A 27146-nucleotide genomic window follows, 5' to 3' on the forward strand; every position below is an offset into this window, starting at 1 on the left:
AGGCTGGTGAGGCTGGAGCATAGTGCATGTGGAGAGAAGGCAGGAAGTGAGATTGGAGGGGAGGCAGGTGCCTAATGGTACAGGGACTTAGAGACCATGGTAAGGAATTAGAATAAAATCCAAAGTGTGAAGGGAAGCCATTCAAAGGTTTTGAGGAGAGGAGAAATCAGGTCTAACAGTTTTAAAAGAATATAGCTTCTCCATGGAGAATGGATTATACAGGGGCAACCGCAGATGCAGGAAAACCAGTTAGGAGGCCAGTGCATTAGGCCAGTTAGGATCACAATGGCTTGAACTGGTGAGAGTAGTAAGAAACCAAAAAGTAAATAAGCAGACAGAGCTCAGTACCTGTTAAGACATGGGAAGGGAGGGAAAGTAAAAATCAAAGACAGCTCATAGATTTTTGTCTTGAAGGGTCCTGATTGTATTATAATCTGATTCCCTTGAATGAGGGGAAATCTGGAGGCAAAGCAGGTTTGGCAGTAAGAGGGACACAAATACAAAAGTAAACACTAATCCTTTGGGGGACTGGTTACATTCAAGATACTCATACCAATCAATATAACATATATTTATAAGGTATCAGTATAAATCAACTGTCTTTTTTTTCTTGCTGTCCATTTAAATCTGTTCTGTTGGGGTACCTGCATGGCTCAATCAGTTAAGTGGCTGCCTTCAGCTCGGGTCATGATCTTAGGGTCCTGGGATCTCCTGGGATAGAGCCCCATGTTGGGCTTCCTGCTCAGTGGGGAGTCTGCTTCTCCCTCTGCCCCTCCCCCTGCTTGTGTGCGCGCGCTCTCTCTCTCTCTCTCTCTCTTTCTCTCAAATAAATAAAACCTTTAATAAATAAAATAAACCTGTTCTGTTGATGTAGTTCTTCTGCCCCACTTCACCTGTTTTAGTTTCTTCATTGCATTCATTGCTAGCTCACATATTACGTTTATTTGTCTGTTCCCCTTCCCCATCAAAATGTAAGCTCCTCAAGATTAGAGATTTACCTCTTTTGTTTACCAGTATGTCCCTCAAATACTGCCTGGCTCAGAGTAGGTGTTTATTAAAATTCTGAGGAAGAGGGAATCCTTGGTGGCTCAGTCAGCTAACCATCTGCCTTTGGCTCAGGTCATGATCTCAGGGTCCTAGGCTAGAGCCCAATTTGGGGCTCAGTGGGAATCTGCTTGCCCCTCTTCCTCCATCCCTCCCCCTGCTCATGCTCTCTCTTGCTCTCTCTCTCTCAAATAAAATCTTAGAAAGAGAGCAAAAAAAGAGAGACAAAATGCATAGGGATGTGGGAGAGGGAGAGGGAGAAACAGACTACCCCCCTGAGCAGGGAGCCCAACATGGGTCTCAATCCCAGGACCTTGAGATCATGACCTGAGCCAAAGGCAGCTACTTAACTGAGCCACCCACGCACCCAAAATCTTTAAAAAAAAAATTTGAGGAAGAAAGTAACAAGCACATGGGAAGATGCTAAAACATGACAGTAAAAGGAGTTAAACTACAAAATAAAATTTTAATAAGACATCCATGTGTGAGTAAAAAAAAGTAGCTCCCTTATCCTTTGTGGGTAGGAATAGGGAAATGGAGAGACAGAAAGGACATAAGATAGAACTAACATGCCATTCCTATAATGATTTCTAACCAGGAGACGGGGAAGGTGGGCTGTGACTTCTCCAAATCCACTCCTAAAAGAAGCTCTACTCCAGGTCCTCAGGACACACAAGAGTGGAGAACTGAAGGGGAGAAGTGGCAGGTAGACCTGGAAGCAGTAGACCCAGTCACATGGCTACAAGGTTTAACTGTAGTTACCTTAGGATGAGAAACCTGTGCTGTGTGAACATCTGAATTTCTATACATTTTACATTTTTTAATTTGGGGGCTTTTACTTAAATTTTCCTACACTGGGGTATCCCTGGGTAGCTCAGTGGTTTAGCACCTGCCTTCAGCCCAAGGCGTGATCCTGGAGTCCCGGGATCGAGTCCCACATCAGGCTCCCTGCATGGAGCCTGCTTCTCACTCGGCCTGTGTCTCTGCCCCTCTCTCTCTCTCTCTCTCTCTCTCTCTCTCTCTCTGTGTCTCTCATGAATAAATAAATAAAATCCTTAAAAAAAAATTTCCTACACTGAATTTAGTACATGGTTCTTTTGAAAATTTTCTGCCTGTCTTGGTTGAATTAAGGGGAACAAAATTTGGGGCCTGGCTTGGGCATGGTAAGTGGTAAATGGTAAAGATGATGGTGAAACAAAAGAAGGGTTAACATTCATAAGAGGGAGGTGGGAAAATCTGATAGCTCACCCACCAGAGGGCATGTCCATTGTGTAATAACTCCCAGGGCAATTCTCCTCATTCCCTCTGAATAAAGGAAGCTGCTTCTCAGTTTCTTCTACCCAATCCCTTGCCTTGTTTGGGGTAAAGGGGTGCAGCCCACTGCCTCCTCTCTTCCTAAAAACCTGTCATACAGAGAAGCTCTCAGCTGCTCAGATTTTGGTATCAGCAATTGCTGCCCGTGTATGGCAAAAATGACCATCCCAGCTCTCACCGCATACTGGGCCCCATCCCTCTCTATCTTCTGCTGAGGGTCACAGAAGTGACCTTCAGAATTGGCCTCTTTCTTCTTTCTCTCATGAAAACATAGAGGTTCTTTTTCCAGAAGGGATGATCCTTTGTTTCTGTAGGAAGGAACCAGAAAGTATTCTCTTAAATACCCAATTCAATTGTAGCATTTATTTATTTTTTTTTTACTTTGAAGTTGCTGAGTTCAATATGAATCAATCTACACATTTTTATTTAAAAGAAACTCAAATAAAAAAAAATAAAAAAATAAAAGAAACTCAAATAAATAGCATTATCTTGTTCTAAAAATAGTTTCATTTGCAATCTCTTTGCTGCTTAATCAAACAGCTAACTGAGGCTCTTTCAGAGTACATAACCCCCTCATAGATCTGTTTGTTGTGTCTTCCTGACGAAGGTCTAACTGCCAAAGACAAATATGCCTTCTCCACCCCCAACACCGTAACTGGGACGTTTCCCTAATTTATAGACAGAGGGTAGCTCATAGACTTAAGCCTCTAGTCTAAAATACAGGCCCTCTGGCACACTAATATGCAATATTCTCCTCATATCTGGGTCCTACTCTGCTAGAGGAGATATTTCAGGACTCCCTTTCTTTTATATCATATATAGACATTAAATAGGAATCAAATGTTTACTATCCTAACACCTGACCCAAACAGATCCACGAGACTGTGACACTTGAGGGATTGTAGAGAAACTTACTCTTTTGAAACCTAGTATGAAAGAGTGATTTTAACTTATTCCATCTGTTAAAGGCCTTTGGCTACCAAGTGAATAGGGCTTAGTTCCAATACTTCCTATTATCCCTTAATTTCAACTCCCATTCAAAAAGCAGCCAATTGTTTGGGTTTTTTTTTTTTGGTTTTTTTTTAAGATTTTATTTATTTGTTCATGAGAGACAGAGAGAGACAGAGGCATGAGAGAGAAGTAGGCTCCATGCAGGGAGCCCGAAAAAAGCAGCCAATTGTTAAACCACACCTCTAGGACACTGAGAAGTCCACAATGTCCAGCTCCATCTCTAATAGTCCTCTGTTTCTAAAATTAGTAATTAATCATTATCTCTGCTGCCCATGCCAGCATCAAGCATCTCTGAAAGTCCTCTGGCTTCTGCCACACTGCATTTATTCATCAAATTCTGAGCCTATTCAGAAAAAGGAAAGGGTACTGCAGCTTACTTTGGGGCTTTTTTGGAACAGAGAATTGTATGCCAACCTCCTAAACAACATCACCAAAGCTCATTTTTCTTTTGCTTTAGTAGGTTCTTTTTTATTATTATCAACAGTTTTACTAGGTGTAATTTACACACCATAAAATTCACCCATTTTACATATAGAAGTCAATGATTTTTAGTATATTTAGAGTTGTACAACCATCACCATGACCTAATTTTAGAACATTTCTGTCAGTCTAAAAACCTCATTCTCATTTACAATTACTATCCATTCCCAACCCTAGCCCTAGTCCAACAACAATCCACTTCTTATCTCTATAGATCTGTCTTTCTGGATATTTCCTAGAGATAGAATCATATATGTGGTCTTTTGTGATTGTCCTCTTTCATAAAGTATAATAGTTTTAAGTTCATTCATTTAGTAACATCTATCTGTACTTCTCTTCCTTTTAATCATCAAATACTCCATGTATAGTTATAGCATATTTTTTATTTTATTTTATTTATTTTAAGATTTATTTATTTATTTTTATTTATGATAGACACAGAGAGAAGAGAGAAAGATGCAGAGACACAGGAGGAGGGAGAAGCAGGCTCCATGCCGGGAGCCGGACGCGGGACTCGATCCCAGGACTCGGGGATCGTGCCCTGGGCCAAAGGCAGGCGCCAAACCGCTGAGCCACCCAGGGATCCCCTAGCACATTTTTTTAAAAGATTTTTTTAAAAACGAGAGACAGCGCAAGAGGAGGAACGGCAGAGGGAGAGGGAGAAGCAGATTCCCTGCTGAGCAAGGAGACCAACATGGGGCTCAATCCTAGGACTCCAAGATCATGACCTGAGCTGAGCAGACACTTTATAAATTTTTTTTTAATTTTTTATTTATTTATGATAGTCACAGAGAGAGAGAGAGAGAGGCAGAGACACAGGCGGAGGGAGAAGCAGGCTCCATGCACCGGGAGCCTGATGTGGGATTCGATCCTAGGTCTCCAGGATCGCGCCCTGGGCCAAAGGCAGGTGCCAAACCGCTGCGCCACCCAGGGATACCCAGCTGAGCAGACACTTAACAAAGCACCCAGGCACCCTGGATATAGCATATTTAATTTATCCATTCACTAGCTGATGAATATTTGGGTTGTTTCCACTTTTTGGCTATTGTGAATAATCTTGCCAAGATCACTTACACATAAGCCTTTATGCGAACCTATGTTGCCATTTCTCCTAGGTAGAAGTTGAATTGCTGGGTCACATGGTTATTTAACTTTTAACGTTTTGAGAAACTGCCAAAGTATTTTCCAAAGTTGCTGCACCATTTTACATTCCCTGCAGCAACTCTGAGGGATCTCATTAGTCACAATCAGATAGTTAAACATGTAATTATATAGAGAAATCTCTTATTTTAATTCTGTACCTAGGCAATTGAGATGATTCCCTCTGTCACATACTACCACCACTGTTCTCATAACATCTTTTCACTCTGGGTATACCTACTATCCACCAAAATTAGTCCAAAATTCCATTTTGTTTCGATTCCAATTAAAAATCTCCTAACCTTTAACTTTGAGTTAACAATTTATTTTCTGTGATTATTTCTGAATGTTTTAGCAATTTGTTCTTTAAAACCAGACAAAGTTGGGATCCCTGGGTGGCGCAGCGGTTTAGCGCCTGTCTTTGGCCCAGGGCGCGATCCTGGAGACCCGGGATCGAATCCCACATCGGGCTCCCAGTGCATGGAGCCTGCTTCTCCCTCTGCCTGTGTCTCTGCCCCTCTCTCTCTCTGTGTGACTATCATAAATAAATAAAATTAAAAAAAAAATAAAACCAGACAAAGTTAAGGAAAGTTGCCACTTCACCCAGACATGGAGGCAGGAGATGCCTGAGGTCACACCACAAGACTGTGGTATATGCCTCAGTCCTGCTCCAGCAACATGAAAGGATGGCAGGGGGTAGAAACACAGCCAAGCATTTTTAATGGAAAAAAAGCAAAGTTATGGAATAATAGACTTACTTGTAAATAACTGCTTTTTTTTCTTGCTGAGATTGCACAGGATGAGAAGCTCTTGTCAAAGGTTTCAAATCAAAACTACAATCATTAAAATTCATTTTCACTTTTAACCTTTAACAAGAAAACATCTGTGAGGACACTTTGAAAACAAAACTATCTTACATGTATACAGAAATTATTGTTACACATTGACTGCTATATATATTGTCCAAAAGACCAAAGACCATTATTTCAAACTAGTGTACATTCTTGAGTGTTTAAGAGTTACTGAAACCATGATAGAGATTGGTTACTGAGAACCTAGAACTAGGTAGACAAAGTTGAAAGCACTCCCTCTCTACTAGGAGCTTATACTGTAATGTAAAAAGAAGCCATAGCAATTGTGTCATTTATGAGCATAAACATAAAGTGCTTTCCCAAGGGAGATCTGAAACACTCCAATTCTTATCCTATGTTACCATTCGATTCCTCCAGTCTTACCCCTTCTTGAGAGCTGATTGCAAGAGTGATACTGGCCCTGTGAGGAGCATCTGTTTTGCTGATACAGATTATGTCAGAACTGGTATGGTCCTGAGGCCAGTAGCAAGAAGAAATTTCCTGATCACAGCAGAAATAACATATACCCCTCGGCCAGGGAGTTCTGCATCGTGATTTTGGAACTTGTTTCTGAAACTCAGCCCTGTTTCTTAGGACTTCCCAATTTTTGTAAGCAGTAGAAAGCTTCAATCAATGACTCCTTTTCTAGGGTAGATTCAGTCATTTGAAAGTGAAAGTGTGGGCATTATCCTAACTTTCTCAGTTTATCCAGCATGCAAAGATTTGGCCACACAAAGAACTAATGGAAAGGATCAATCTGATCCTGATTTAGTCCAAATGGATTTTCCTAGAGAATGTGAATTTTGAAATATGTTTTGAGAAAAGGAAATAAATGAGTATAGCAAACATCTGGATTACTGTATAAAATAAAAAGATAAGGGGCTCAGGTCATAATCTCAGGGTCATGGAATTGAGCCCCACGTTGGGCTCCACGCTCAGTGCTTAAGTCTGCTTAAGAGTCTCCCTCTGCCTCCCCATCGTACTCTCTCTCTCAAATAAATAAATATTAAAAAAATAAAAAGATGGAAAGATTTCCTGTATTGATATATCTGAGAAGGGCTAATGCATTGGGTCATTTCTCTGCAGGAGCTTTTTCTAAGCAAGCCTTTCCTTAGAACCTTAAGAATGATAATAAATAGTAAAGGAATCCAAGGATAATGAAAACTTTGGAATAGAAGGGTATTATCCAATTAGACCTTCTCAACTACCTTTCTTTTTCCTTATAGCAAACTCTTCCAACAGTCTATAATACATCTTTATCTGAAAGGACCACCAGTGTATAAAACTCAGTATGAACAAAATTGAACTTACCCACTACCTTTCTGAATCTGTTCCTCTGTGCTCCTCCCTTTTCTAATGGCATCACCATTTTCCTAGTGACCTACAATTAAATATCAGGATCTTCTTTGCCACCCCTGGTCACTATATCTAATAATTACTTGTTCATGAAGCAAACATTGACTTTGTGCCACCCAATTACTATCCTTAAGGAATTTACACTACATGTAAAGATAGAATATATATGACATGTATATATGTGGAACAAAATATATATATTAATGGCTGACTAGGAGCTCTGAGGCAGTGAACTTAAACAGTTTTGTTTATATACTCTTAAGAATTTTGAAAAATCACATATCCTCTTCTACATTTTATTATTTTTTAAAATTTATTTGACACAGAGAAAGAGACAGAAAGAACACAAGCAGGGAAGAGAGTCAGAGGGAGAGAGAGAAGCAGGCTCTCTGCTGTGCAGAAAGCTTTATGTGGGTTTTGATTCCAGGATCCTGAAATCATGATGTGAGCCAAAGGCAGATGCTTAACCAACTAAGCCACTCAGGCACTGCCTTCCTTGTACATTTTTTTAAAAAGATGTATTTATTCATGACAGGGGGGCAGGGCAGAGACACAGGCAAAGAGAGAAGCAGGCTCCATGCAGGGAACCCTACATAGGACTTGATCCCGGGTCTCTAGGATCACACCCTGGGCCAAAGGTGGCGCTAAACCGCTGAGCCACCAGGGCTGCCCTACCTTGTACATTTTAAAGCTAACACCTTAAGTTTTCATTGTAAGTTTAAATAAGTTTGTTTCTTGTTAAGAGGAAATTTTTAAAATATCAAGTATTTATTGGGATAAAATGAGTGTTGGTCTTACTACGAAACTTTTAGAATATTTATTTGATACAATAGATTTTAACCATCATATTGATAAAGCACACCAAATCTGAAAGCAATCACATAACATGGTTAGATGAGGATTCCAGCCAATGTATTTTGAAAATTTTGGCAGTCACACAAAATATTCCAGTTATATTGAAAAAAAGTATCACTAAATTATCTAACTATTCCAAATTCAGAGCAACCCAACAAAGACTAAGTACTCTGGCTTGCTCTTTTTTTTTTTTTAGATTTATTTAAGAGAGAGCACAAATGTGCAAGCCAGGAGAGGGACAGAGCAAAAGAGACAGTATCTCAAGTAGACTCCCCACTGAGTGCAGAGCCTGACTTGGGGCTTGATCCCATGACCCTGAGATCATGACCTGAGCTGAAATAAAAAGTCTGATGTTCAATTCACTGAGCCATCCAAGCGCCCCTACTACCCTGATTCTAAGGCAAACCTTTAAATCAGTCAACTAATTAAAGTGAAATAAAATATATATGACAAGGAAATGCAGAAAGACCTGTGGGTTGAATTTCCTTGCTTCATCATTAAAAGAAGTCTCTCTAAAGCCAGTATTTTTATTTATCCCTTTATTTGGTACCCTAGAATTTTTTTTATACCCAGGTTGAAAGGTAGAACTTTCTTTTAAAAGTGGGTTAAGAGGGCAGCCCAGGTGGCTCAGGGGTTTAGCACCGCCTTCAGCCCAAGGCACGATCCTGGAAACCCGGGATTGAGTCCCACGTCGGGCTCCCTGCATGGAGCCTGCTTCTCCCTCTGCCTATGTCTCTGCCTCTCTCTCCCTGTGTCTGTCTCTCTCATGAATAAATAAATAAAATCTTTAACAACAAAAAAAAAAGGTGGGTTAAGAAATAATGTGAATGCAAGCCTGTCCCCAAGCAGATCAATATTTAGAAGGAGAACAAATAGACTTCAGAATCTGGAAATTGAGTCCCTTCAGACTATTAGTGAATATCTACACTATTAGTGAATAGAAGCCCTCACTATATATACTAGTTTGAAATTCACTTCTTTGAGGGAACCCAGTCACTCTTTGAGGCTTCACTAATCTCACAAGAAAGAGAAAAGCTCTTTAACACACACACACACACACACACACACACACACACACACACACAGTAGAGGCCAGGAGTGTGGGAAGCTGGGTCTGTAGTGGTGGATAGCAAGAATGAGTAGAATACACCTGAAGGCACATGCCAACAACAGAGTTAACAAGATACTGAGCCATGTGGGGATGCTAAACTTAAGACTGTCACACTGAGCTTATAAGCCTATGGACTTTTGAAGGGAGCTGATGCCAGCCCAGGTTAATGATATCCCAGCCACCAGCAGAGACAGAAACAGAAACAAATTCTCCCCCTGTTTGGGCCAATAAGCTACCCAAAGATAAAACTGTATAATTAAATCACAAATAAAATTCACTAAGCAAAGCACACAAGAAGGAAAACCATTATAATTGAGAGTTAGCAGGGAAAAACAATAGATTTAGCTTCCCCAAAAAATAATTTGAAATAATCAGATACAGAATATAGTACACCAATGCATTTTATATTTTAAAGAAAGAAATGATCCAGTCATCATGATAACAGTAAGAGCCTATCAGGAATGAACAAGCATATTGGAAGAAGGAAATTTAAGAAATTTAAATGTTAATATTGAACACAGTGAGAAAAGAATTAGTAAATTTGAAAATATATCCAAAGAAATTACCTAAAGAGATGGAAAATGTGAAAGATATTAAGATATAAGAAGATCTGGGGTGCTGGGGTGGCTCAGTTGGTTAAGCATTCGACTTTTGATTTGGGCTCAGGTCATGATCTCGGGGTCCTGAGATCCAGCCCCCGTAAGGCTCCCTGCTCAGTAGGGAGTCTGCTTCCCTTCTCTCTCCTTCTGCCCCTCTCCCTGCTTGTGCTTGCTCTCTAATAAATAAATCTTTAAAAAAAGATTCTCTCTCCCTCTGCCCCTCCTCCTCAAAAAAATAGATATTTAAAAGTCTAATATATGTCTAATTTGAGAATTAGAATGGAAAGAATGAAGAAAAATCAATAAAGAGATCATTGCTGCAAATTTTCCTGACTGAAGAAAACAGAATATAGAGATACAGGAAGCACAATATATACCAGTAGGTTAAATAAAAAGAAACCCATACATAGACACCTGTAGCAAGAGTACAGAACACTAAAAACAAAACAACAAAAAAAAAGTTATAAGCAGCCATAGAGAAAGGATGAAAATCGGAATGACAGCAGACATAAACAACAGAAACCAAAACCAAGAGAATTATATATTTAAAGCATTAAGAGAAAATAAATATCAACCTAGAATTTTGTATTCAGCAAATTATCTTTAAAGAAGGAGAGTAAAGATATTTCAGGGGATCCCTGGGTGGCTCAGCGGTTCAGCACCTGCCTTCGGCCCAGGGCATGATCCTGGGGACCCGGGATCGAATCCCATATCGGGCTCCCTGCATGGAGCCTGCTTCTCCCTCTGTCTTTGTCTCTGTCTCTCTCTCTCTCTCTCTCATGAATAAATAAATAAAATCTTAAAAAAAAAAAGATATTTCAGATACACCAGAATTGAACATTAAAGGCTGAACTTCAGAAAAACAAACTCTCTGAAACTATGGTATAAAATAGAAGCCAGATGACAACCACATGGGTTCCATCTTCTATGTAACTGTCTCTAATCTCTACACTCCTACAGATCTGTTAACTTTAGACAGTAAGTTTTCTCCTAGATTCACCCAAACTAGAGATCATTTAAATTAATAAAACTATATAAACCACACACTGAATAATTTCAATGATAAGAAATTGATGCTTCTCTTCATTTTTAAAAAATTTTTAGAGAGGTAAGGGCAGAGGGAGAGAAGAATCTTAAGCAAGCTCCACACCAGCACAGAGCCTGATACAGGGCTCAATCTCATGACCCTGAGGTCTGACCTGAGCCAAAATCAAAAGTTGAAAGCTTAACTGACTGAGCCACCCAGGAGCTCTTTCATTTTTAAAAATTTTTTATCCAGGATCCTACTTTTATATTTTCTATTAGGCTGCATTAAATATTCCTCCTCTGCTACCATAATAACCTATGTGTATCAGTATTATCACATCTGCCACTTTGTAATGGAATTCTTTAAATAGCTATCTTCTCTATTGTGAATTCTTTATTTTTTTTCTTAAAGATTTTATTTATTTATTCATGAGAGACACACAGAGAGAGGCAGAGACACAGGGAGAGGGAGAAGCAGGCTCCATGCAGGAAGCCCAACATGGGACTTGATCCCTGGTCTCTAGGATCACACCCTGGGCCAAAGGTGGCGCTAAACCACTGAGCCACCTGGGATGCCCTATTGTGAATTCTTTAAAGGCAATTACAACTCAATACATGATTCTCTGATTGAATTAATTTGATATATGGGTTGAATTGTGTCCCCCAGAAAAAATATGTTCAAGTCCTAAACTCTGACACTTGTGAATGTGAGCTTATCTGGAAATAAGGCCTTTGCAGATGTAATCAAGTTAAAATGAGGTCATAATGGGGCAGCCCAGTGGCTTAGTGTTTAGCACCACCTTCAGCCCAGGGCGTGATCCTGGAGACGGGGAATCGAGTCTCACATCGGGCTCCCTGTATGGAGCCTGCTTCTCCCTCTACCTGTATCTCTGCCTCTCTCTCTCTCTCTCTCTCTCTCTCTCTCTCATAAATAAATAAATAAAATATTTTTTAAAATGAGATCATAATGGATTAGGATGGGCTCTAATCTAGTGACAGATATTTTAAGAGGGGAAATAAGAGGAGCACCTAGGTGGCTCAGTCAGTTGAGTGTCTGACTCTTGGTTTCAGCTCTGGTCATGATATCAGGGTCATGGGATGGGACCCTGCATGGATCCCCAAGCTCAGCATGGAGTCTGTTTGTCCCTCTCCCTATCCCCACTTGTACTTTCTCTCTCAAAGAAATAAATGAAACTTTTAAAGAAAAAAAATGTAGGGGGGTGGACGCCTGGGTAGCTCAGAGGTCGAGCATCTGCCTTTGGCTCAGGGCATGATCCTGGAGTGTCAGGATCGAGTCCCCCATCGGGCTCCCTGCATGGAGCCTGCTTCTCCCTCTGCCTGTGTCTCTGCCTCTCTCTCTGTGTCTTTCATGAATAAATAAAATCTTTAAAAAAAGAAAAAAAAAGGAGGGAAATTGGATACCGACACAGAGGGAAGACCACATGACAATGGAGGTAGACATTAGAGTGATTAGACTGCAGACCAACTAAAAAGATGGCCAGCAGCCACCAGCAGCTAGGAAAGAGGCAAGTAAGAAGCCTCCCCTAGAGCCTTAATAGAGGGAATGACAATGCTGACCTCTCAATTTTATACTTCAGCTCCCAGAACCAGGAGAGAATAAACTTCTATTGTTTTAAACTATCCAGTTTGTAGTACTTTGTTACAATTGCCTTAGGAAATTAATACATAAAATAACAATTCTCAAAACCAAATTCCTCTCTGACTCTTCCTTTTTCCTGGCCCTCCAAATCTGGCCACCAAAGTCTAAAATTCCTTTGTTTTATCACAATCCTTTATCATTCCTTTTGCCACTATATTGAGGCCTCTATCAACACAACATAGATCCTTATAAAAACTTCAAAGATCTCCAACTTCCAGGCCTATCTTATCTTTAATCATACACATCATATGCCAGATAAAATTTTCCAGCTTTTTATGCTTTCCTCAACTATCCTCAATGACTCTCTATATCCACATGATAAAATCTAAATTTTTAAGCTGGCATGGGAGGCTTTTCACAAAATGGCTCCAACCTAGTTTCACAGACACTGAAGAAGAACTAAACTGAGTCTATGAGGAGGCATCACACATGATGAGATAGCAAACATACCTGGCACACATATTTAAGCTGCATGGAGATCACATGTTCTTATCCTACCAATATGGAAACATCTTTCCTTCCTGGCCAATAGACATGTCTTGTCAAGGAAATTATTTTCTGTTACTATGCTTCTATATCAGTAGGTTGGTCCAGTAATAAATGTGAGACCTTTCAGCTGAGCTGCTGTTGTGTTCTAATCTGTGAAGTACTGAATTCCCCCTCCTGTCAGATCTCATATAGCACTGTCTGATAGAACTTTCTCCAGAGATAAATATGGCCCTTGACAACCAAGTATTTAAAGTGTGGCTAGGGGGTGCCCATGTGGCTCTGTCTGCTAAGCATCTGCCTTTGGCTCAGGTCATGATTCTAAGGTCCTGGAAGGTAGTCTGCTTGTCTCCCCCTCTCTATCCCTCCCTACCCCTGCTCATGTACTCTTTTTTTTTTTTTAAGATTAAAAAAAAAAAGTGAAAGCAATCAATAAAATCACATTCAGAATAACCCTAGCATGGAAACTATCAGAGAATTTTTTTTTATTTTAAAGATTTTTATTTATTTATTCATAGAGACACAGCTAGAGAGAGAGACAGAGACACAGGCAGAGGGAGAAGCAGGCACCATGCAGGGAGCCTGATGTGGGACTTGATCCTGGGTCTCCAGGATCACGCCCGGGGCTGCAGGCGGCGCTAAACCGCTGCACCACAGGGGCTGCCCAACTATCAGAGAATTTAAAATAACTATGACTAATATGTTAAAGAATCTAGTGGAAAGGTGAACTTGTATAAACAAAATTTTAGGAGAAACAAGAACTATACAAAAAAATTAAATGGAAATGCTGGAAATAAAAGTCACATCGGAGGGTACCTGGGTGGCTCAGTTGGTTAAAGCATCTGCCTTCAGCTCAGGTCATGATCCCAGTGTCCTGGGATCAAGTCCTGCATGAAGCTCCCTGCTCAGCAGGGAGTCTGCTTTTCCCTCTGCTCCTCCTCCCTGCTCGTGCTCATCTTGCTCTCTCTCTCAAATGGTTACATAATTTTTTTTTAATCACATTGGAGACAAAGAATTCCTCTGGCAGGCTGATCAAGAGATGAGACTCAGATGAGGAAAGGCTCTGTGAACCTAAAGATAGGTAGTAAAAATTGTGCAACTGAAATACAAGTAGAAAAAAATTTTAACACAAAAGAACAAATTAAGACCTATGGAGCTATGAGACAATATCAAATGGTCTAATATACATATAATTGGAGTCTCAGAAGGAAAAGAAAAACAAAGAATGGGGCATGAGAAATATTTGAAGTGATAAAGGTTTCAAATTTTTCAAAAAAAAAAAAAAAGTAATGAAAGATGTTAAACCACAGATACAAGAACCTCAGAGAACCCTAAGCAGGATCAATAGAAAGGAAAATACGAAGAACAAAAACAACAAAAACCACCTAGACACATCATACTCTAGCTAATGAAAAGCAAAGAGAAAATCTTGAAAGTGCCCAAGAAAAAAGAAACATCAAAAATAGGAACAAAGAGAAGAATTATAGATTTCTCATTGAAAAATGAAATGTTTGGGGGTGCCTGATGGCTCAGTTGGTTAAGCAACTACCTTTGACTCAGGTCATGATCTCAGGGTCCTTGGATTGAGCCCCATATTGGGCTCCCTGCTCAGCAGGAAGTCTGCTTCTCCCTCTCCCTCTGCCCCTCTCCCTCACCCCTTGTGTTCTTTCTCGTTCTCTCTCAAATAAATAAAATCTTTAAAAAAAAAAAGAAGAAGAATGAAATTTAAAATAATCAGAACTATGACAAAAATTTATACTGTCTCAGGGATCCCTGGGTGGCGCAGCGGTTTGGCGCCTGCCTTTGGCCCAGGGCGCGATCCTGGAGACCCGGGATCGAATCCCACATCAGGCTCCCGGTGCACGGAGCCTGCTTCTCCCTCTGCCTGTGTCTCTGCGTCTCTCTCTCTCTCTCTGTGACTATCATAAATAAATAAAAATTAAAAAAAAAATTTATACTGTCTCAAGAAGAGTTTTCAAATTCTAAGAGGTTCCATAATTTCTATTATATTAACCATTACCTGCTCCTTTTACAAAATTCACTTTCTATGTAGGTTGTAGGCACCTTAAGCCACTCATCTGGAGTCATAAAATGCCTTGAGTTAGAAATACTTGGGAATCTGGAATGCAGTTTGGCCTTTTCAGTCTCTTTAAATTCTTTCATTGTATATATCTTGCCTGCAGAAAAGATTAGTAACCTAAATTAGCACCCTTAAATGCAACTCCCACTGCTCTTGAGTTATGAAATCACATAACAATTAGGCACTAAGTACCAGTTTCACACTGAAGAAGAGTTCTTTTTTCATCATCTTTGTTATATTGTGCCTTTTTCAAAGGGTCACGAAATGGTGGAATGGTAACCTGCAAGAAAAGCATGTCTTTGAGGACAGGATTGCAGGTCTTTTTCAGTCTATCCTAAGCATCTGTGTATGGCTATCATGCCAGAAGAATCAAGAATATGGTATCTACAAACTACTTAAGTAACCATTATACATATTTAACACATTACAAAGGAATGAGGGCACTCCAATACATCTCTTAGTATGGTCCTCCAGCCATGGTTGGCTCTCTTTTAACAGCTTTTTCAGATCATTTATGGATATTCTTAGACACTATCCCTGAACTCAATAAGTGGTACTTTCTTAAAGGTTATGATGTGGTGGGCTGCCCTGGTGGCTCAGTGGTTTAGCACCCACCTTCAGCCCGGGATGGCATCCTGGAGATCCAGGATCAAGTCCCATGTTGGGCTCCCTGAATGGAGCCTGCTTCTCCCTCTGCCTGTGTTTCTGCCTCTCTCTGTCTCTCATGAATGAATAATTAAAATCTTAAAAAAAAAGTTATGATGTGGAATCTGCAACTATATGAATAAATTATTCAAACTTGACTACATTAAAATCCATTGGTCTACCTTGAACTTTGAATGGATTTTTTTATCTATGTCATGGGTTGCTTATTTGGAAAAAAATTGTATCGCTGAGTTAGGTGAGATCTTCCAAATGTTAATACATTTCATTATGCTATAATCACATTCATTAAAATCATTACCAAGCTCATTAGAAGAGTCTAAGAGAATGGGGAAGCTGTCACACTCATGATATTTTTCCAAAATTCAAAATTTTTGCTTGAAAACTCACATTTTATCATTGGCAACAAATATTGCCAGTTGTTTTTCTTGAAATGACAGACTTATTTTATTAATTTTCCAGAAATTGTCTGCCAAATATCTAATACTTAATAACGAGTTTGTAAGACATTCTTTCAAGTAAAAATAATCTACCATGAAAAAGAAATTTAACCAGTATAGCTCACAATCCAATCAATCATCCTGCATTTCAAGTAGGCATCAGAAATGCTCTTGGCATGCTTCCCATTTCATCACACAGAATATTAAAAAGATGTGTATTCAGGAGTAAGATTTAATAAAATTAATAATTTCTAATGTTTGATCAGGAACATTTTTTTTTAAGATTTTATTTATTTGACACAGAAAGAAAGAGAGAGCACAGCAAGGGGAGCAGCAGACTCTCTGCTGAGCAGGGAACCTGATATGGGGCTTGATCCCAGGACCCTGTGGTCATGACCCAAGCTGAAGGCATATACTTAACTGAGTCACCCAGCACCCCTGATCAAGGATATTCTTTTTTTTTTAATGTATTCATGAGAGACACAGAAAGAGAGTCAGAGACATAGGCAGAGGGAGAAGCAGGCTCCATGTAGAGAGCCCGATGTGGGACTCGATCCCGGGACTCAGGATTGTGCCCTGAGCCAAAGGCAGACACTCAAAGACATGCATGCCTGATCAAAGATATTCTTAAGTGAAATTGAATTTTACTGTGAGTGCCTGACAATGAAGAATATAATGACAACCAATATGATTTGGTGATACTGACTTAAGCCATTCTAAGATACCAGCAGTTTTACCCACCACTGCTTTTGTACCATCAGAATAAATATCAACAATATGAAAAAGGTAAATGGTATTTGGCACTATTATGAAAATACTTGGCCTAATGGATCCCAAAAGGGTTTCAGGGTTCTCAGAGGTCTATATTCCTCACTTAGAAAACTGCTGTTATAATGTCAAAATGCTCAGCTTAACTTAAGAGGCCATCTATCAGCTTCATTTAGAAAGTCAGCATAGTAAAAGAACTGAAATTTTGATACAAAAAGATCTGGTTTCAGGGGCACTTGGGTGACTGTCAGTTAAGCCTTTAACTCTTGATTTCGGCTCAGGTCATGATCTCAGGGCATGAGATCAAGCCCTGAGCTGGGCTCCACACTCAGAGGGTAGTCTGCTTGAGATTCTCTCCCTCTCCCTTTGCCTCTGCCCTTCCTCCCCCACCCCCTAGGGGGTACCCACTCTCTGTCTCTCTAAAATAAATAAAATAAATCTTTTAAAAAATCTAGTTTCAAATCCTAGTTCTGCCCCTTACTAGTTATGTTACTAGCTAGCAGAACTAAAGCTCTGGCTGTTAAACTCTATTTAACTTCTACTTATTAAAATAGGGACAATAACATACACACAACCCAATTTGGGGTGGGGGGGAGAACAAAAAAAAACCTTTGTCTGCAAATGCCAGCAGTTTAAAATGTCTATGACTCAAGGATTTTAATTTTGTTTACTAATATCCACTACTAGCAAAAGTGTGGGAAAATGGACTCTCCGGTGGAGGTATAAATTTATACAACCATTCTGGAGGACTATTCAGCAATATGAATCAAAATTATGCATAACCTTTAACTCAGCAATTCTACTTCTAGCAAGTTATCCTAAGGTAAACCTTAAGAAATAAATAGATAAAGGGAAATTCACCATAATGTCACTTGTAACAGCAACAGGTCAAAAATAAGCTAGATGTTCAAAGTAGGAATATGTTTTAAAAAAAGATGATGATGCTCTGCTAGTTACAGCTGTGTGACTCTGGAAAACTAACAACCAATTTGTGTCTTATTTGCCTCATCTCTAAATAACCTCATGTGGTCGCAATGAAGATTAAAAAAAAAAAGTCCTAACGTTTGGTTAAGCCCTCAGTGCAAGTTAGTGATTATTTCTTTTTCTTTTCTTTTTCTTTTTTTTTTTTTTTTTACAGATTATTTGAGAGGAAGAGAACAAGATGAAAGTGAGTGAAGGGAAGGGCAGAGAAAGAGAGAGAGAGAATCTCAAGCAGACTCTACACTGAGCACAGAGCCCAAAGTGGAGCTCAATCTCACAACCCTGAGATCATGACCTGAGCTGAAATCAAGAGATGGAGGCTTAACCAACTGAACCACCCAGATGCCCCAGCTGTTATTAACAGAATACTATGTATTAAAATTACATACTTATATTTATGGATAAAGAAGTAAGCAAACCATAGAACTACTGAGGAAAAAATGCAAATTATAAAACCTAATGTGTTATACCAATTTGTAAAATAAAAATGTATATATACACTTACATATAGAAAGTAGTCTTGGCTATCCAAAAGGATATACAGAAAAATGTTAATGAGTTCATTCTGGGTAATGAAAATTGTAAGTGGTTTTTTAATTCTTTATTTAAAAACAGACTTTGAAGGATGCCTGGGTGGCTCAGCGGTTGAGCATCTGCCTTTGGCTCAGGGCGTGATCCACGAGTCCCTGGATTGAGTCCCACATCGGGTTCTTCACAGGGAGCCTGAATCTCCCTCTGCCTATGTCTCTGCCTCTCTCTCTGTGTCTCTCATGAATAAATAAAATCTTAAAAAAAAAAAAAAAGAACAAAAAACGATTTTGGGGGAGCATCTGGGTAGCTCAGTTGGTTAAGTGTCTAACTCTTGATTTCAGCTCAGGTCATGATCTCAGGGTTGTGAGACAGAGTACTGCATAGGCCTCCACGCTGGATGTGGAACCTGCTTAAGATTCTCTCTCCCTCTCCCTATACCCTTCCCCAACCCCCACCCCCACCTGTTCTCTCTAAAAAAAAAAAATCATGTATTGTAAAATTTGTAACAAATTTTTAAAGTCTATGAAATTTTTTAATATTACTTGTTATAATTATTACACAATATATTCAAATTTTATAAAAGTTTAATTTACTTTGGACTTTGGCTTTTTTATTCATCTCTAAGATATGGAGATGGGATACTATTCTTAGATGTTACTGCATTCTTAGGAAATAACTAAAGGACTACACATACATTAGGGCTACTCAAGAAAACCACATAATACCAAAAATAAGAAATCTATCCTACCTTAAAAAAATTCGGGTCCTCTTTGCTCATATAAAAAGGATCATACTCTTTTGGATCATAATGCTCTATAAATGCATTTCCCTACAGGAAGGAAGCAAAACTATACATGACAAGAGGCACATAATTAATTTTGAGCATAACAAGACTCTAGAGTCACACAGTTCCATTCTTCTGCTTTAAAACAGCACCAAAATAAATAAATAAATAAAACAGCACCAATGACAACTGCAAAAGGGAAAGCCAAATTTGAAATTAAACTTGATGAGGTGGACACTTGACGGGATGAGCACTGGGTGTTTTTCTGTATGTTGGTAAATTGAACACCAATAAAAATTAATAAAAAAAAAAAAGATTAAACTTGATGTAGCCAAGTAATAAATATTATAGTGATAGAAGGAATCTACTTAAAATCTGCAATAATAATGAATGTTGGAACACTAACAGATTTGGGAATTTTGCTTATTAGTCAAATATCTCAGATATCTTAAAAATGTCAAAACAGAAATATTTTATAGCTTTGTAAATAACAAGTTCTAGGAAAAAAATTTATAGTATATATATATATACATATATCCATCCTAAATCTAGAGCCTAAATTTCATTAGTATATAAAATTAATAATTACATTTAAAAAGCAAAGAAATATGAATCTAATATGTGCATCTAAATCTAGACCTAACCCTCTTCCCTTCATCCTTTCCACATGCTCTGGACTTAAGAATAGTATATGCTGGGGATCCCTGGGTGGCTCAGCGGTTTCGCGCCTGCCTTTGGCCCAGGGCGCAATCCTAGAGTCCCGGGATCGAGTCCTGCGTCGGGCTCCTGGCATGGAGCCTGCTTCTTCCTCTCCTCTGCCTGTGTCTCTGCCTCTCTCTCTCTCTATGTCTATCTATGTCTATAAAGAAAAAGAGAATAGTATATGCTATAACAGAGTAGAGATTATACATATATAGAGTCAGAGGAACAGGCCGTTTCGATGATTATAATCATAGTTGTAAACCAACTGAAATAAGTATCAAATGAACTCTTTGTACCTTTTTATTTACATGTTTTAAAAAACCATCTAATTCTTCTTGTCTCCTTTTTCTAATCTTCTTGTGTGAACAAACTTTTTCTATAATTTTCTTCTGGAGAGGATGTGCCACATGGTCAGCCCATCTTTTATATAACACCTCTTTTCTTCTTTCATTTAAGAAGTCATGATGTAGTAAATACTTATCTAGTTCCTAATAAACAATGATAGAAAAGGCAATTATCTTAAAGCTATCTTGTTCTAAAATTTAAACTCATTTATATTCCTAATAAAAACTCAAAGTCATTCATTAATTCAATCATTTATTTGGCTTCTACTGAGTGACACACACTATACTGGAAATAATGAATAATACATAGATAAATTAGACAACATGCTTGCTCTGCCTGGAGAGACAGACCACAAAACAAATATACAAAACAATAGGAGGAGGGATAATATAGCAGGATACACACTAAAAAAAACAGAGACTCATACATCAACGTTCATAGTAACATTAGTCACAATAACCAAAAGGTGAAAGCACTCCAAGTGTCTATGAACAAACGGATATATAAACAAAATGTGGTATATACACAAAATGGAATATTAGGCAGCCATAAAATGAAGTTCTGACACATGCTACAACATGAATGAGTCTTGAAAACAATATGCTAAGTGAAATAAGCCAGATACAAAAGGACAAATATTGCAGGATCCCACTTAATGGAATTATCTAGAATAAGCAAATTCATAGAAACAAAAAGTAAATTAGAGGTTATTAGAGGGACCTCTGGGGGCTGGGGGGATGAGAAGTCATTACTTCATGTGTGTAAAGTTTTGGCTGGGGTGATGAAAGTTTTAGAAATAGATAATGGTGATGGTTTCACAACATCCATCTATTTGGAAATAGTGATGATGGTTGTACAACATGTGAATGTAATTAATGTCACTGAATTGTACACTTAAAAATGGTTAAAAATAGCAAAGTTATGTTAGATATATTTTACCAAAATGGTAAAAAAAAAATGACTCGTTTTTCTTTTTTAGGGGCACCTAGGGGGCTCAGTCTGTTGGGCATCTGCCTTTGGCTCTGATCATGACCTCAGGATCCTGGGATTGAGCCCTGTGTCAGGCTCCCTGCTGAGTCCCTCCCTCCCTCCTTCTCTCTCTCCCCCTTCCCCTGCTCATGCACTCTCTCTCTCTCAAATAAATCTTCCAAAAAATTTTTTTTCTTTCTTTTTAATTCCTAGAGTGGGACACCTTTGGGAAGGGCCTTAAAGAATGAACAGTTATCTAGGAAGAGTAGGGATGAGCAAATGTGGAAGTATATTCTATGGAGGGAAAAAAAAAAATAGAGAGGCACACGCATAGCACAACCTGGATGAAATGGCAAGCAACCTGTAAAGAAAATGATTTAGACTATCAACTAAAACTTATCCACTTATCTATCTTTCATCTAGCAAATGAAATCATGTGATTCCTACAATCAACATAAAATTCAAAATGAAAAATAAATAAACTAAGAACCTTGAGAGCTTCTCTAGGTTATATCCCTCCCTAGCTTCAGGTCATAGCACTCTCCAACTATTCTCACTGAATAGCTTCTTTCATTTTTAAACAACTCTAAAGAAAATTTTTCCTTGGGATCCCTGGGTGGCGCAGCGGTTTAGCGCCTGCCTTTGGCCCAGGGCGCGATCCTGGAGATCCGGGATCGAATCCCATGTCGGGCTCCCGGGGCATGGAGCCTGCTTCTCCCTCTGCCTGTGTCTCTCTCTGCCTCTCTCTCTCTCTGTGTGTGACTATGATAAATAAATAAAAATTTAAAAAAAAATTTTCCTTATAGGTTACCCACTCCAATGTTTATTCTACATGGACCTTCATCTTGTCTTATAAATAAGCCCATCCTGTTAAAGCCTTAAAAAAAAAAAAAAAAAAAAAAAAGCCTTCTTCTTACCTATGCGTACCTGAGTAATAATTGGTCAGCGTCTTCCAAAAACAGCTCTTAAAACTCTTAAGAATACACAGTGACTCTACAGAATCTCCACTAGATGAAAGGAGTTGGGGAAAACTCTTCTATAAAAGTATCTGTGTGGGGTCCTGGGTGGCTCACTCAGTTAAGCATTTGCCTTTGGCTCAAGTCACGATCTCAGGGTCTGGGGATGGAGCCCCACATTGGGCTCCCTGTTCAGCGGGCAGTCTGCCTCCCCCTCTGCCCCTCCCCCTGCTTGTTATTCTGTTGCTCTCTCTCCCTCAGATAAATCTTTTAAAAAATAAAAGTATCTGTAAAAGAATCCCCACAACATATAAAAAGAGGAAGGAAGCGGGCACCTGGCAGTCAGTTAACTGTCTGCCTTATGCTCAGGTCATGATCCTGAGGTCCTCAGATCAAGCCCTATATAGGGCTCCCTTCTTTTCTCTCTATCTCTGCCCCTCTCTCTCTCTCTCTCTCTCTCTCTCATGAGTAAAGAAATATTTTTAAGCAGAGAGAGAGAGAGAGGGAGAGAGAGAGAAGTCAATTAAAGTCTCAGAGATCTCTTAAGGTTAATCCTAAGAGCTGAGTGTTTTCAATTCTATTTTCTATATTTTCTAAAATTTGTATAATGAGGGGCACCTGGGTGGCTCCATGGGTCTACCTTTGGCTCAGATCATGATCTCAGGGTCCTGGGATCAGGTCCCACATCAGGCTCCCTGTAGGAAACCTGCTTCTCCCTCTGCCTGTGTCTCTAACTCTCTCTCTCTCTTTCTCATGAATAAATAAAAATTTAAAAATAAATAAATAAAATTTGTATAATGATGATGCACCACATCTAAAATGGATAAACAGAATTTTTAATTTGACACATTCTGTAGCCAATTCTTACCTTAATTACATAATTTTCTCTATATAATATTGATTGAATAGCTGTATCAATATCTTCTTTAGCTAATGCCTAAAATGACAAGAATTAAATTTTGAAAATCAAATCTTAAATCAAATTATTGGGGTCCCTGGGTGGCACAGTTGGTTCAGCATCCGACTCCTAGTTTTGGCTCAGGTCATGATCTCAGAGTCCGAGATCATGCCACATGTCAGGCTCCTCACCCAGATGAAGTCAGCTTCAGTTTCTCTCTCCATCTCCCTCTGCCCACCCCCCACTCACTATCTCTCCAAAACAAAAAAAATAAAATTTAAAACTCAAACTAGAGTTGCTATTCCTGGCAAACTTGTTGTTCTCAAAAACCAAGATGGGTACAGAATTAATATTCAGGACAAAAATATAAAAAACAACAATCTGAAAACACTGGAGTCTGACCAAAAGCAGAGAGAAACAAGAACGTAGTTAACCCTTGGAAAAAGAGAATAGCACTAGCATAAGCTTTCAGTTTTTACGGACTTTTGTCTAAAAGCAGGCCTCCATTAGAACTAAAGCAGATGGCTTAAATCAGAAACATGCTGTTTTACTGAATTCAACAATTAGAAGACAGGGGCGCCTGGCTGGTTAGTCAGAAGAGCATGTAACTCTTGATATCAGGGTTGTGAGTTTGAGCCCCATGTTGAGTGTACAATTACTTAAAAAAATAAACTTAAAAAAAAAAAAAAGAACTAGAAGACAGAGTTCAGGACAACCATAGGAGCTGGAAAGTCAAAGGAGAAATACCTGAAATGAGAGAGCCATAGAGGGAGTTGCCACAAATTTCACAACATTACTGGCCAAATCTCTGGTGGATCCTTGAACTATGTATGTAGAGGGCAAACTCTACAGTTTAACAGTTTTATAAAAAGTTATAATCACTTACTATATGACCCAGTCATTCCACAACTAGATACTTACCCAAGAGAAATGAAAGCATATGTCCATGTACATGAGTGTTGCTAACTTTATTTGTAATAGCCAAAAAATGCAAATAAACCAAATTTCCATTAGTTGAATGGACAAACTAGCATATTCGGGGGGGAAAAAAAAGTGGGGGCTGGGGGTGAAGTACTGATACATGCCACAATATAGATGACCTGCAAAATAATTATGCTAAGTGAAAGAACCAGACAAAAAGAATTCATGCTGTAAGATTACATTTGTATAAATTTTTTAAAAGATTTATTTATTTATTTATTTATGAATGATAGACATAGAGAGAGAGAGGGGCAGAGACACAGGCAGAGGGAGAAGCAGGCTCCATGCCGGGAGCCTGACATGGGACTCGATCCCGGGTCTCCAGGATCATGCCCTGGGCCAAAGGCAGGTGCCAAACCGCTGAGCCACCCAGGGATCCCCTGTATAAATTTTTTTAAATGCTACAGTATAGTGACAAAAGGCAAATCAGGGATTGTCTGAGGGTATGCAACGAGGGAAAGATGTCAAAGGGACACAAGGAAACTTTGAGGGGCACCTGGATGGCTCAGTGGTTCAGCATCTGCCTTTGCCTCAGGTCATGATCCCAGGGTCCTAGGATGGAGTCCAAGTCTACATCCGGCTCCTTACAGGGAGTCTGCTTCTCCCTCTGCCTATGTCTCTACCTCTCTCTGTCTCTCATGAATAAATAAAATCTTTAAAAAAAAAAAAAAGGAAACTGAGAACACTGAATATGTTCATTGTCTTGATTGTGGTGATGAATACATACATCAAAATTTATCAAACTGTACACTTTACACATATGCAGTTCATGGTCTATCAGTGAATACCTTAATAAAGATGTTTGGAAAAAAAGAAATTACAAAAACACATCTATAATTTCAGTGATGCAGTTAAAAGAGTGCTTCAGGCCAAAGTTTGTAACTTTGTTATATAGAAAAGACAATTAACAATGAACCCACCTTAAGAATCTAGAAAATGAATAGCAAACACAAAGTTAGTAGTGACTGAATAAAAAGCAGCAACGAAATAGAAAACACAGGAAAAATACTAAGCACAAGCCACTTTTCAGTGCAACTACTCAAATACAAAAATGCAAAATGCCATGTTACTATTACCTCCACAAAACAAAGTGGCTGTGGTTCCAACCAGTCTTTCGAGCTCTTGGGCCTGTGAAGTTTGTCAGTTATCAGATCATCACTGACGAAATTTCTCATCGCGGTCACAAATGACACAGCCCCTAGGAAAACTTTAAAAATGCAGCTTATTCAGTTAATGAGAATTCACAACCCTACTTTTCTGTTACTTCACCATCAATCTTTGCAACCACGAACGGGTGTGGAACGGATTCGGAATTAGTAGCCACCCCCACCTTCCTTCATGAGCGGCCTTCACCACAGTTTCTGGGGAGGCCTCCAGAACTAGCCACTTTGAAGCAGAGGAGGTTCTCCCTGGGCTGACCTCGGCGTCCCCCCCCCGAATTCCAGGCTTCCCATGTCCTCCAACAGCACGGCCCTCTCGAGCCGGCGCGGCAACTACCACCCAGACCTCTAGGGGTCGCGCTGCAGCAGTTTTCAGACTCAGGACGCGGACCCCCGAGAAGAGCAGCAACTTTCTGGCTACGGAACCCCCACGGGCAGGGCTGCTTGGAGAGGGGGAGGGGCTCTCACACAAAATTTGCATCCCCCCCCATCCCCTACACACAGAAGGACCCCTGAGAGGGGAAGCGGTCATCAGGGCTCGCACCCGTTGTAGACCTACAGCACCCACCGCCCCGCCCCTTCCCTCCCACCCCGTCAACAAGAGGCGTGCGTGCCCCGCCCTGCCTGACAGGAAAGTTGCAGACCGCCACAGGTACCTCAGCCCCCCGCCCCTCCCAAGACTGGCTGGGCCTTCGGCTCCCTGCAGCACGCGGGGCTCCGGGCCCACGGCCCACCGCCCCGCACTGGTCGGCAGCGACCGGAGAGCGCGCCAGCCGAGTCCCTCAGCCCCGTGAGCTCGGGCCTGTCGCCTCAGAATGACAGAATGTTCGTGTCCAGTGTCTCCTTGACGCAGCCCCGCGCCGCGACAGACGACAAGTCAGGATTCTGTCAAGCGGCCCGAGCCCCGCGGCTACGTCCCTAAGCTTCGCGCAACTGCGCACGCGGGCCCAGCGCCGCGGGGGAGTCACCAGGGCGCCTGTGGGGGCCGACCCTGGTGGGCGGGGCGGGGCCAGCGAGCCAAACAAGAGCGCTCCTCGGTGATGGGCAGATGTCTCAGCCAATAGCTAGTCCCGTCGCCTTCCCGCCCCGCCCTCCCCCGCGTCCGTTGACGAGCCGCTGCCCGGCTACCCTGCGGTAGTCTGCGGAGCGCTGCCCTCCTTCGTCTCGTCGCTGCGTGGTCCTTTCTGCTCCGGCTTGGGTCACCGCGCCCTCCCAGTCCTGTGCGTCTCCCCAGCCGGCACGACTGGACTTTAGCCCCACTCCCCACCCCCGCCTCTAGTCCCTCTTGGAACCCCCGTGGTGTAAACCACTGCGCGGGAGTGGCCGGAAAGGGGCGCCTGCCCTCCGCATCCCCTAGAAGGAAGAGTGTTTGTGGAGGTTGTCCCTGTGAGGACGGCCCAAGAAAACGTGGGGACCTGTACGGAAAATGCCGCTTTAAATGCCTTTTTAGTGTATTTAGTCCCCTGCATCCGTGCCCATAGTAGTCGCCGGTGCCGGTCAGGGGTGAGTGAACGTGAAGACTCATTACCCGCTGATGGCATCAGTGGCTGCACCTCGCAGGTGTCTGGGTTTATAATCTCAGGTGATTCTGATGCGAACCATTAGCGTAACTAGATAACGAAGAGCAGTGATTTTCCAAACTCACTGTGTGAACCGTGGTTTTTTCCGTTTTCCTCTTGGAGTATTGATGGCTATTTGATGACGGACCACCGTGTTCACTCTTCATTTTCACTACTTCCCGAGCGCACACGCTGAAAACTGTCCAAAGAAAGGGCCTTAGGGAGGTTTGTATTCAGGGGCCTTTTCAATTTTTTTTTTTTAATTTATTTATGATAGCCATACAGAGAGAGAGAGGCAGAGACACAGGCAGAGGGAGAAGCAGGCTCCACGCACCGGGAGCCCGACGTGGGATTCGATCCCGGGTCTCCAGGATCGCGCCCTGGGCCAAAGGCAGG

General features: G+C 40.6%; 1 protein-coding gene across 7 annotated transcripts in view; it reads right to left on the minus strand.

Moving 5' to 3' along the window:
- FAM228B (family with sequence similarity 228 member B) overlaps positions 1-27099 on the minus strand; it is a 29927-nt gene extending 2828 nt beyond the window's left edge. The window contains exons 1-10 of one of the 7 annotated variants that reach the window (XM_041754066.1): positions 26837-27099; positions 25108-25238; positions 23021-23089; positions 20179-20370; positions 19145-19225; positions 15206-15293; positions 14954-15110; positions 5748-5855; positions 2537-2666; positions 2060-2447 (exon numbers count right to left, since the gene is read on the minus strand). In XM_041754066.1, coding sequence (XP_041610000.1) covers positions 2289-2447; positions 2537-2666; positions 5748-5855; positions 14954-15110; positions 15206-15293; positions 19145-19225; positions 20179-20370; positions 23021-23089; positions 25108-25206 — 1083 coding nt within the window. In that variant the 5' untranslated portion in view covers positions 25207-25238; positions 26837-27099 and the 3' untranslated portion in view covers positions 2060-2288. Of the gene's footprint in view, positions 1-2059; positions 2448-2536; positions 2667-5747; positions 5856-14953; positions 15111-15205; positions 15294-19144; positions 19226-20178; positions 20371-23020; positions 23090-25107; positions 25239-25361; positions 26130-26836 lie in introns of those variants that run through there. The other 6 variants (XM_041754065.1, XM_041754064.1, XM_041754068.1 and 3 more) reach the window with 6 other exon arrangements.
- Between the last annotated feature and the right edge of the window lie 47 nt (positions 27100-27146).

The sequence above is a fragment of the Vulpes lagopus genome, chromosome 5 (assembly GCF_018345385.1).
Source record: "Vulpes lagopus strain Blue_001 chromosome 5, ASM1834538v1, whole genome shotgun sequence".
NCBI lineage: Eukaryota > Metazoa > Chordata > Mammalia > Carnivora > Canidae > Vulpes > Vulpes lagopus.